Below are 12,531 nucleotides of genomic sequence, written 5' to 3'. Positions count from 1 at the left end.
GAATGACTGCAGAGACTAGATGAGGCCAGGGTCCCACCAAGCATGGGAGGGAAAGAGGCGCACGCAGTTCCAGGCTGGGGATGGTGGGGCTTTGATCTAGGCGGGAGGAATCGCTGGAGGCCTTATGCAGGGGTGACCGGACCCACCTGGCTGCGAGCGGGAGCACCTGGTAGCCACATGGGGAGGCCATGGCAGCAATCCAGGCGAGAGGAGAGGAGAGGAGAGGAGGGCAAGGTGGGGAGATGGGACCCCACAGAGGCAGAGCCCGCAGGATTTGGAAAGTGATGGGGTGTGAAGGTGGGAGGACTCCTTTCTCTGAACAGAGCCAGACTGGGCAGGACCGGGGGGACGAAGACAGTGTGAGCTCAGGCGATCACAGGGTGCCAAAGGAAGGCCCCAGCTATGCTCTCAAAACCAGGCCAAGGCAAGGCAGCTGTTCGCGGGGCAGCCAGGCCAGGGCCCCTGAACACACAGCGACCAGCCTCTGTGCAGCACTCACAGACATTCACTCCTTTCACCATCTCAACAGCCCTGTGATCTCAGGAGTCTCCCCATTTTACACGTGAAGAAACTGAGGCACAGATTAAATGGCTTGCGCAGGGCTAGCGGGACACAGTTGCAAGTCTAGGCCCATGGGCTCCAGAGTCAAGGTTTGTAGTGTAACTGCTGTCACAAGCAAACAGGAGGGCAGGCAATACGAGGCCTTGACGGTACACAAAACCAGAAGGTCCAGGAAAAGGCCCCGTGAGTCCTGCCTCCCAGCTGACTTCCAGAGCAAAGGTATTTGCCCCGACGCGAGGAGGGAGCAGCTAAACTATAAGCCCTGCTGTTCCTGCTGGAATGAATTACCCTGTGGTCTTTCTTTTCAGCATCACTGCAGCTGCTGCTTGGGTTTTAAATGAAAGAGCCATTGCCCGAGTCATTCTGTCTCCATAGGAACACAGCTGTCCTTGAGCCGTCCCCGAAGGGAGAGAGACAGACAGCCCCCGCTGTGCCCACCCCACCCCAACAAGGAACAGAGCCGCGTGCGGAGCTTCCAAGCCCCTCCAGCTCTTCCTGTCATCTTTCCATTGCTCCAAGTAACAGAACATCCTTTTGTTCCAAGAGGCAGGCAGACTAGATGGAGGAAGGGTCAGGCCACATCTGGAGCAGACAGCTGTGGCCGTGGGTGGGTTCCGGGGCTGCAGGGCTGTGTTCATGTGTCTCTGCATATTTGTACATGGGTTCATGTCTACCCATGTGTTCAGGCATCTTGGTAATTTTATGTGGGGCAAGTACATGTCTGTGACTGCTTCTATGAGAAGGCACATGTGTGTGTCTGAGCATGACTGCAGATGGCCATATGTGTATCCACGTCTGTGTGTGTGTGTGTCCTGGACACAGTCCCTGGCTGAATGAAAATAGACAGCACACGGTGGTGGGCCTGCTCCTGCGGGTCCGACCGGGAAGAACACTGGCTCTGGAACTAGAAAACTTGGGTCTGAGTCACAGCTTCCTAACTTGTGGCTGAAGGGCCTTTGGGCAGTCACACACCTTTTCGCACGCACCTCAGTTTCCTCATCTATTCAATGGGGATAATGACCCCCAGCTACCTTGGGGGCCATTGTGAGGCTCAGATCTTGAGCATGGGAGACGGGAGCGGGGACAGGAGGAAACAGATTCACTGCAGGCAGAGGGGCTGAGAGCACAGGCCATACAAGTCATCCCAGCCTCCAATGGCCCTGGAGACATCTGTCCCCAGGCATCCAAGCAGACTCAGCAGAACGGGGGTGGCCTCTGAAAGGGCTGGGCTGTTGCTAGTAGATGTGTGACATTCATGTGTTACTAATGCCAGGAGAGGGGACAAAGAAGTGGCCATCCCACCCCAATCCTGGCCCATGGCCCCGCTGAGCACCTAGTGCCTGCTCTTTGCTTTCTACGTGGTGTCCCCTCCTCACCACACTCAGGAGGCAGGTGCTGGGAAGGCCACTTGTCCTGCGTCACACAGATAGTAAGTGGTCAAGCCAGGACTGAGAACTGGTCCTCCCGTCTGCCCCAGAGCCTGAGCTCTTAACTAGGGTGGAGAGCCCCCGCCCCAGGCTCACTGAGGACTGACTCCCGGAGGACCCCACCCCAGCCCACTGGCTGCCTCTGCTTCCCCAGAGTCTCCTCTCCCGGCAGGGTGCTGCTCTTGGCTTCTGGCTCCACCCTCAGATGCCTCAGGGCTGCCGTTCACACCCCCTGCCTCCGGTACAGTGGGGCTGGGCACTTGTGGTCACCTACCCACAGGGACAGGGCTAGGGCAGGCAGCGAACCCAGCAAGTCTTGCCTAAGACTCCATCTCACTGTTCCCCAGCTGGGATACTGAGGCCCTTGAACGGTGGGGTAGCAAGGAGCAGACAGGAGCAGAATCTATATTCTTTGGGCTCCTGAGGCTGGGCCCGTAGTTCAAGGTGAGGGAAGAGGTGGGGCTTGGGCTGAGGGCGGGGCTGAGCCCAGGAGGAGGCAGGCAGTGGAGCTGCCTTGATGGAGAGTCAGCAAGACCCCAGGCCTGGCTAAGTGAAGAGGGAGAGAGGCGGCACCCCAACTGGAAGGAGGGTTCACCGTGGAGACACCTACGCAGAGTGAGCCAGGGCGTGGGTCCAGCAGAACCAGTGTCCTCTTCTGTCCAGCCCTATGCCAGCCCAAGGTTGACCTTCCAGCCACTCTTTCTTCCATGATGCTCTCCTTCACTCAGCCCACCCCATGCCAGGCCCCCCTTCCCGCCCTTCTCCCCCCATCTGCCCCAGCCTTGTGCCATCTGAGCTCACCCCCTGCACAGCTGCGAATCCCCCGTCCCCGGGGCTCTCCAGGCCCGTGTGCGGTACACAATTCTCTTTGCACAGTTTCTTTCATCCATCTTTGGACCCAGAGATGGCTCTCGCTTCACCTGGGTGTGTAGGAGGAGTTGAGGTTGCTAAGCAACCAAAGGCAAGTCATGGGAAAGGCCATGGGGGGGCTCAGGAGTGATGCTCAGAGTCGCTGTGCACGCCGGCACTCCCGTGGATGTCTGCAGAGCACCTGCTCTGGGGGAGGCACAGGGCCCGGCCCCCACAGGCCCTGAGTCAGGAAGTGCCCAGCTCGCCCCGGAAGAGAGCAGCAGCCCCACAAAGCCACGTGGAGCAATCGTGACGTGCTGCAGAGTGTGGGGAGCAGCTGGGGCCTCTGTGGACGACATCAGGCAGCCAGTGAAGCTTCCCAGAACAGACGGGGCCGGAAACAAGAGCGGCTCCATCTAGGAACTCCTACTATGTGCCCGGCACCCCATTCACAACATCCATTATCCCCCCCTTCCCGCAGAACTCTGCGGGGAGATGTCATTAGACCCACTGAGAGAGGAAGAAAGTGGGGTTCACAGTGATTTTCCCAAGACCACATTGAGCACAGAGCAGAGATTCAAACCCTGTCCGTCTGTCTGGGGGAAAGGGGAGCGAGCAAAGGTCTGGGGCGGGGTGTAAGATTCACTGAGTCCATGCGTGGACCAGCCTGCCCCATGTACAAAAATGACAAAGCTCTGGGGAGGTAAGGCATGGATCAAATAATGCGTCAGGACCCTGTCTGGGAGTCCTCAGGAGGGCAAGAGCGCCTTCCCCTGGCGCTTTTAGGGCAGGCCTCCCCTTCAGGTGACGTTAGGCCTGCACAGCCAGTGTCCTGGAGGGAGGAAAGCACAAGCATGTTCAGGGGCGTTGCCGCCAGAACAACCATGAGGCCCCTTCTCCAGCTAAACATCAGTCGTTCCTTAATCCAACAGCGTAGCTTACGTCAGCGATCGGGGGCCAGCTGCCCCCAGCCTCGCTCCTGTATGACAAGCGTCTCCCTCTCCACAGCCCACCGCAGGCCGGGGAGGCCGAGGCCTCCATTCTGCTCCCCCGACGCCCTAGGATGGATGGATGTGGCTGGAAGGAAATGGAGGTGGCTCTGGTCAACTTCGACAACTCAGACGAGCCCCAGGAACAGCCGGGCTACGCCGCGGACTTCAGCGCCACCAGCCCGAGGGGGCGGCCCGGGGGCAGCCCCTTCTCCACCTGGAGGATGCTCCTCGGCGACGGCGGCAGCCACGAGACCGCCTTCTCCAGGCTCCCGGGGGACTGCGCCGACCCTGCGGGGCCCGAGCCGGCGGCCAATGAGGGGAACCAGCGGGTGATCATCAACATCGCCGGGCTGCGGTTCGAGACCCAGCTCCGGACCCTCAGCCAGTTCCCCGACACCCTCCTGGGGGACCGCGAGAAGAGGGTGCAGTTCTTCGACTCCATGAGAAACGAGTATTTCTTTGACAGGAACCGGCCCAGTTTTGACGGAATCCTGTATTATTACCAGTCCGGTGGGAAAATCCGGCGCCCGGCCAACGTCCCTATAGACGTCTTCACAGACGAGATCGCCTTCTACGAGCTGGGGAGCGAGGCCATGGACGCGTTCCGGGAGGGCGAAGGCTTCATCAAGGACCCTGAGATACCGCTCCCCGCCAACGACTTCCACCGGCAGTTCTGGCTCCTCTTCGAGTACCCGGAGAGCTCCGTGGCCGCCCGCGGCGTGGCCACCGTCTCCGTGCTGGTTGTGGTCATCTCCATCACCATCTTCTGCATGGAGACGCTGCCCGAGTTCCGAGAGGACAGGGAGGTGAAGATGGTGAGGGACCCGGGCCTCAACGTCAGCAGGGCCATCCTGTCCCCGACCATGTTCACGGACCCTTTCTTCACGGTGGAGTCCACCTGCATCGTGTGGTTCACCTTCGAGCTGCTGCTGCGCTTCGCCGTCTGCCCCAGCAAGACCGGCTTCTTCAAGAGCGTCATGAACGTCATCGACATCATCTCCATCGTCCCCTACTTTGCAACCGTCACCACGGAGCTGGTCCAGGAGGTGCAGCCGACGGCCGAGCAGAACGTGTCGCTGGCCACCCTGCGGGTCATCCGGCTGGTGCGGGTCTTCCGCATCTTCAAGCTGTCCCGCCACTCCAAGGGGCTGCAGATCCTGGGCCAGACGCTGAAGGCGTCCATGCGCGAGCTGGGGCTCCTCATCTTCTTTCTGTTCATCGGCGTCATTCTCTTCTCCAGCGCCATCTACTTCGCCGAGGCCGACGAGCCGCAGTCCCATTTCTCCAGCATCCCTGATGGCTTCTGGTGGGCAGTGGTCACCATGACAACGGTGGGCTACGGGGACATGTGCCCGACCACGGCGGGGGGCAAGATTGTGGGCATCCTGTGCGCCATCGCGGGGGTCCTGACCATCGCACTCCCCGTGCCCGTCATCGTCTCCAACTTCAACTACTTCTACCACCGGGAGACGGAGAAAGGACAGGGGCAAAAAGACGCCCCAGGAGAATTCAACAAAGTCCCGCGCAGCGCCGGGCCCAGAATGGGCAGCACCGACTCTCTGAGTAAGACCAACGGTGGCTGCTCCCCGGAGGAGCCCAGGGAGTGATCCGGTCTGTCGGGGCGGCCGGGCTCCCTGAGTCCCCCTGTCTCTGTCTCTGTGTCTCTCTCCCCGCTCCCTCGGTGTCTCTTTCGCCCTTCCCCCGCCTCTTCCTCTCCGTTTTTCCGAAGACCAGAACCGATCTTTCGCGACCACCAGGCCCTCCCTGCCTGCAGGCTGTTTTAATAAACCCGTTTGCTGCTGCGCCTTCTAAGCTGTTTCTTCTCGGCCGGCCGACCGCAGGAAGGGTTCCCTCTCCTCTCCTGTGAGGGGGAGTCAGATCCTGTGACTCACTTGTGGTTCCCAAGCCTGGCACTATTGGCAACACCTGGGAGCAAGGAATGACTTGGGCGGGATGCTTTCGGTGGCAAGTGGTAGAAACCCAGTTCGAACTGAACCAGAGGACTGTGCCTGCTCAGGTGACTGAGAGATGCCGGGGAGCTGACTGTGGGCCCGGAGTCCGGGCTCGGGCATCACCTTCAGAGCTGTCGCCATCTCTGTCCAGCTCCCTTCTCCGCCTGCTTCTGCTGGGGACCTCCATGCCCTCGAGGCAGGCATTTTCCAAGGGGCAGGGAGCGTGGCAGGCCCAGGTCACAGCGCGTCTCCATCAAACCAAAAAATTATAAATAAATGTATGCACCTATATAGACACACCTATATAATCACCTTTGTATCTAATTATTATCTATAGTTCCTCGCAAAAATGTTAGATCCAGAGGTAGGGATTTTTCTCTGTCTGGCCCACTGCTGTGTCCCCAGGGCCTTTCACAGCACACAGCAGGTACTCGGGGCATATTTGCTGACTTACTGAATTGTCCCTTCAAGCCCTCCCTCCCAACTACCCTGAAGAGACCAAACTAAGCCGCTCTGTAGGCCTGGTAGATTTCACTCTCCCACGGCCCTCTCCCCCAAACCCCAGACTGTAGGCTGAGGCCAGGCACCCCTTAGTGAGGGCTGTGAGTGCGGGGAACCCTTGAAGGCTTACCCAGGTGGGCTCTGGGGCCCTGGGGTGCAGCTGAGGGAGGGCCATGGGGACGTGTGGCCTACAGCCCTGCAGGCTGCCGGCGCCCTCCCGGGGCTGCTCTACCTGGTGGAGGGTTAGAGGAGGGCAGGCGAGCAGGACCCCCACCCTCTCTGAGACCCCCCCCCTTTGAAAGGTCTCTCAGGAGGCCGTGTCTTGGACCCGTCACAAGCTTCCCACGGGAACCCCCAGCCTTCGAAAGGCTCCCCTTCTCCACAAGCGTCCCAAAAGTCCTGCCTCCCAGGGCAGCAGGGACTTCTCCCCCTGATTCTGCCCAGGCCCCACGCACTGACCCAGCCTGGCCCTTCTCAGCAGATGCCTGCTCCCCTGGGAGTCCTGTTCAGGCCACCTCCACACCAGCTGCTGAGGAAGCAGTGGTCCCTCCTCCAGTGACAAGGCCCCCCCACCCCTTAGCCCCTCCTTGTGACATCCGGGGGGTGGAAGCGAAGGGCTCACCCAAGGTGCCCCTGCCCCCCTGGCAGCTGCCCAGCCTCCTAGAAAATAAAACTCATTCGCTCCATGGCGGGAGGCTCTCCAAAGGCCCTTTGAAGCCAAGAAGAGAGAGCCCTGGTGTCCCCAGAGACCACTGTGTCGCCCAGAGGCAGATCCTGGAGACAGGAGACCGCCTGCTTCAAACGCGGGGATGAAAGGGAACTGGGGGTGGCCGGGACCCAGGAGGTGGGTGACAGGAAGATCAGACAAACTTTTGTTATTGCGGCTCAGGGGAAGCAGAGGTAAAAAGCCGCCCGCGAAATGTCACCGGCTAATGAATGCTGCTCCGCTCGTCACTGAGGTGTCTGTCAGATGCTCGCGCAGAGAATGACAGGGAACCTTGTCAGCATTTCGGGTGGATCTCCTTTCTCTTCCGAGCCAGAGGGGCCACAGCTGAGCCTGTTCCTTCCCGCCACCCCCTATTGTTCTGCTGCTAACAGAAATAATACATGCACATGTAACAGAAAAAAAAAATACTAACAATAACAACACCAAGCTCCCGGGGTGGTCGTGGGGGTTAACTAAGATGACGTATGACATTCCTTAGCAAAGGGCAGAACGTTGTAGACAAAGGAGGGTGAAGACAGATGTCGCCTCTGCTGAGAGAGCCTCTGAGCAACGTGCCCCCCAAAGGATCGGCCTTCATTTCAGCAAGGAAAGAAGTCATGGCCTCAGGGTCCCCACTTCGAGAAACTCCCTGCGGGGCCAGGAGTCCTCAGCTCCAGGGCCTTACACATGGAGGGCTGCAAACCATTAAAAAACACACCGAGGCATATTTTTAACATGTAAGAGTTTATTTGAGTAAAAATCTATTTGAACCAGGCAGCATCCAATCGCTAGAAAGGAGCTCAGAGGGGCTGTACAAAATGAGAGACTTTTATAGGCAGAAGGGAGTAGAAACAAGGAAGTTACACTGGCAAAAACTCGGGTTGGTTTTTCCGAGTTACTTTCCTTTAGGGGATGGCTGGGGTCTCTCAGGCAGATCTCTAACTAGTACTGATCAGGAGATTCCCAATTGACTGGTTTAAGATTCCATTTCTGGGAGAGCCAAACCCGTAATTAAGTCTCACTTTGGTGACCGACATGGGGTTTTGCGTAAGCAACTCCATTTTGGGCCTAAGGAGACAGTCAAAGCTGCTCAGAGCTTCAAGAGCAAGGCCTAGGGATGGAGCCTCTCTCCCACCCGGTGTCCAGTTTTGGCCCTGGAGCCCCGCTGAGCCTCTATGGCAGCCAGCCCTGCAGCCAGCACCCAGCAGCTCCCCCTTCCTGTCCCATCACAGCTCTTGGCTGCCCTCTGGCTTCAGCTCTCTGATCTTCCAGTGAATCCTGTTGGGACTATAAAGGCCACCTTTTGGGTGGGGGTGGGGGTAGGTAAGTCCAGGGGGCTTCTCTGGAGCAGCAGAGCCAGGAGAGCTGGTCCCAGGCCAGCCTCAGGGAGGGAGAGGCTTCCAAGAGGCAACAAATTGCATGCTTGGGGACCAACGGATTGGATGAGGTTCCTAGGTGTCCCAGGCTGCTTCCCTCCCTCACCCCCATTCACATCACTGTCCCACACCAGAGGCTCAGGAACAGACTGAATGGGGATCGTACCTTCTGGACTCAAAACTGGACGCTCATTGGTCTAAGAAACAGCCTGGCAGATGGGTTTTGATTTCAGAATGACCAGCTTGTTCAGGGCACAATCAGATGAGAGAATCATGGGACAGGATATTTAAAACCTAAAAGCAGCCCCTCCCAATACATCTCACCATGACAAAGCTCCTGATGGCTCTCACCCCTACACCACTCCACGAGGGCAAAGATCTGGGTTTGCCCACTGCTGTGGCTTCAGCACCTAGAGTGCTAGGTGTGGTCTATAAAGATTGAAGACAAGACCCAGGCAAACACCCAGGACAAGGGGGCCAGCTGTATGGGAGAGACCATCACCCGTGTCACCCTCTTTCACCTCTCTAGCTCAGGAGGAAAATCACCTCCAGGGGGCAGGTAATTTTCAGATGGCCCTCTGTCCCTATTGGGGAAGACGTGCTGGATCCCACCAGGTACTTTCGTCCCTCAGGGTCCAACCAGTTCCAGGATGAGCCAGTTGTTTCCAAACAGTCCTGGGAAGCTTTAGCCCTGGGGGAGAGTCTATTTCTCAATGCTAGATGGGGAAGGAGTGATGGGAGGGAGGTTGGTGTAGGGCTGACAGACACTGGGGAGAAAGGACATCCCTCCTAGGGCAATATTATGTCCCTCCAAAATCCATGTGTTGAATCCTTAATCCCCAGTGTGACTGGATTTGGAACCTGGGTCTTTAAAGAGGCAACTAAGGCTAAATGAGGTCATAAAGGTACGGCCCTAATCCCATAAGGCAGATGTCCTTAAGAGGAAGAGACGCCAGGGACGTTTGGGCACAGGGGAAAGGCCATGTTGAGGACACAGTGAGAAGGTGGCCGTCTGCAAGCTGAGGAGAGAGGCCTCTGGAGAAACCAACCCTGCTGACACCTTGATCTTGGATTTCCAGCCTCCAGAACTGTGAGAAATAAATTTGTGTTTATACCACCCAGTAGGTGGTATCTTCTTATGGCAGCCTGAACAACTAACACTGGAGACGAAGAGGAAGACACAGAGGTCACGGTGGCAGAGGGGAGGGGCCCAGGAGACATACACACAAGTGCCCAGCGACCTTTGCCAGGAGCACCCGCGGGGCAGTAGAAAGCCCTGCTTCTCTACTCCAGTCTGAATAAATCCTTGGAATCCAGGCCAAGTCCATAGCCCAGCTGCCACCAAGTATCTAGAACATCTGCACAGCACCTTCTACACCCACCTGTCAATCGGTCCATTCATCTGGCCCAAGGCAATGATTTCTGAAGTCCCCTAGATCCAGTCCATTCTTTCCCTAACTGGCCCTGGACTCCCTGGAAATGTGTGGACATGGGAAAATACTGGGAGATTCTCTACATTTTGCATATTATGCAAACCCAGCAGGGCCCCAAGCCAGGTACTGGAGGAGCTCTGGCCTAAGCACGCCTCCAGCTCAGGGCCATCTGCTTCACTCTCTCAGAAGCTAAGGCCGAGAGACTAGCCACCAGGGTGACTCAGGGAGTCCCAGGAACATAAGCCTGATCATCTGGACAGCTAGTGTGCCCACAATCCCCTTCAATGCTTATAGATGACTCTCTCTGGATCAGAAATGTCCCTAAGGGAGCTGATGTGGGGACATCTAAGGTTTGGGCTGAGCTTGGAGGGCCTCCCAGGCTGCAGTTCAGAGCTGCTGCAGGAGGTGTGGCTGGCCCCCACCCAGGACACTCCTGGACACATGAGAGGCCTGTCTCCAGAGGCTCCCTGTTCCCTCTCACAAGCCCTAAAAATAAAGCTCCTAGGACACAGTTATTCTGGTCTCAGTGCTAAACAGAGCCCTGGGAAAGAAAGGGGCTCTCAAGTTTCATGGCTGGGCCAGAGGAGAGGGCAAGGACAAGAGATGGGGGAGGCTCAGCACCTACAGATGGAGCTTCAGCATTGGCATGGAGGAAACCAAAGCCACCAGCTCAGAGGAGGTGGCTGGACCATGAACAGTCCTCGAAAAGGAGACACAATTCCACCAGCCAGAATGGGGGGACAGCTTTGGTCTGCATCTCACCCAGCCTCAGCCCCAATACTGCAGAGAGTGTCTAATGCACCTGACCCTGGCTGCCCTCCAAGCTCCCTGGGGCTGTAACTCCTGAGGGTGAAGGGCTGATCTACCGATTCAGAGGGCTAATGCTGCCCCCATGCCCCTTGGGCACACACCCAGGCACATCCTCGCTGGGCCAGCTCGAGTACAAAGTGTATGTCTGGTATCACGGATGATCCAGAAAGGTCAGAGAGAGAACAAAGTCTGAGAAAGCAAAGGCTAAGCAGTGATGCCTCCAGCGAGCGAGGGGCTCGAGGGCAGGCGCCACATCTTCTGTGCCTGTGCCTCCTGCAGAAGCTGGCATTGTGCCTTGTGCGTAGTAGGCACTCAGTAAATCTTATTGTTGGGTTGGGCGGGAGGGGGACCATTGCGGGATGGAAAACGAGGGGTGCAGAGCTGGGTTTGAGGTCCGACCACCAGAGGGCGCTCCAGGCCAAGCGCTGAGCCCTGGCAGCCCTCGCCCGCTGCGGAGCTTAGAGAGGGACAGTGGAGCTGGTTTATTTATTCAAACGCTTCTACTGAACAATTAATTGCTCTGCCAAACACTAAGTGCTATGAAGGATACAAAATGATTTTGATGTGACTCCTGCCCTCCGTGACAGGGTCATCTCATTAGAAAGAGGAGAGGCATGAGCAAAAACCAACATGTCCGTGTTTGCCTCCCGGTAACTGCTATTTATGGGCTGTGGTTTAATCTGCACACACTGTACCCCTAATGCTGTCTCTCCCTCACATCTGCACCCCTTACCCTCTCCCGCCTTTGGGGCCTTCCCACCTCAGCATCCTTTTCCCATGACGCTTAAGATCATCGTCCGTGTCCATGTCCCCCACGGACCATGAGGGTGGAGAGGCCCCTGCTGTGCTCTCTGAGGGCAGTCACGGAACAGCGCTCCACACAGTAGGTCCTCTAAACACACTTTTTAATAAATAAGACTGGTGACGATTCTACTTAGTCCCAAGTAAACCAGTGGCCAAGAGTCACCTAGCAGATATTTTTCCATTGCTTTTAGATGGGGGGGGAGGGAGGGAGAGAGGGGAGAGAGAGAGAGGGAAACATCAATGAGAGAGAGACACATCGGTTGGTTGCCTCTGGCACACACCCCAGACCGGGCCAGGGGAACAAAACTACAACCCAGGTAAGTGCCCTTGACCGGGAATCAAACCCACAACCACTCAGTATGTGGCCAATGCTCTAACCGACCAGCCACACCAGCCAGGGCTCAGTTGCTTTCGAAGGTTGAAGAGCAGTTCCCAGGCTAGAGAAGCTGGAAAGGGGCCTCAGGCAAAGGGAACAGCATGAGCAGGTGTTCAGAGGCACTGGGTGTGGGTTGACAGGACAGACCAGATGTCCCTCAGCAGGAAGTCGCTGCATGCCCTGGCCGTTCGTGGCCCCCAACCGTGACCAGGGCTACTGGGCAGGAGCCAGGCCTGTCCCTCCGCTTGTCCTGGGCTCCCCTTCGGCCGTGTCCCCCGCCTGCTGCCTGCTCTGTCCCCTGAGTTTCCTGCTGTCCACGGCTCCCTGACCTGGGCAACCTGTTCCTCTAGTCTCCTGTGAGCAAGAAACAAACTGCACAGCTCAGAAAACAATCCATCATTTTGTCATAACATTTCCATTTCAAAGACTTCCTTTCCAAGCTTCTCTCTGGCCAAATGCTTCCTCTCATTAGCATGAGAGGCACCGGCAGGAAAGTGAGTGACAGGGAAGTGGGAGGAAGTGGAAATGAGCTCTGGGCCCGCGGATCTGCCGCGTCTGGGGGGGCTGGGGGGGGCGGGGGGGCAGGCGTTGCTGGGACACTGGGGGTGTGTGTGTGAATGTGCGTGTGTGCATGTGTGTCTGTGCCTGTGTATGCGTGTACATGTGTGTCTGTGTGTGCGTGCATGTGTGTATTGTATGCTATGCGTGTGTCCCTGCGCACCCGTCTGTATGCATTCGTGTCGT

General features: G+C 57.4%; 1 protein-coding gene across 1 annotated transcript; it reads left to right on the top strand.

The window, feature by feature from the left end:
* Positions 1-3,900: 3,900 nt before the first annotated feature.
* KCNA10 (potassium voltage-gated channel subfamily A member 10) lies at positions 3,901-5,492 on the top strand. The gene has a single exon (XM_016223322.2). It carries the CDS (start codon positions 3,901-3,903, stop codon positions 5,434-5,436), a length of 1,536 nt encoding a protein of 511 aa, XP_016078808.2. The 3' UTR covers positions 5,437-5,492.
* Positions 5,493-12,531: the final 7,039 nt, after the last annotated feature.

The sequence above is a fragment of the Miniopterus natalensis genome, chromosome 19 (assembly GCF_054644295.1).
Source record: "Miniopterus natalensis isolate mMinNat1 chromosome 19, mMinNat1.hap1, whole genome shotgun sequence".
Taxonomy (NCBI): domain Eukaryota; kingdom Metazoa; phylum Chordata; class Mammalia; order Chiroptera; family Miniopteridae; genus Miniopterus; species Miniopterus natalensis.
The sequence above is the reverse complement of the archived record's forward strand: the minus strand, read 5'-3'. Positions and strand labels throughout refer to the sequence as shown.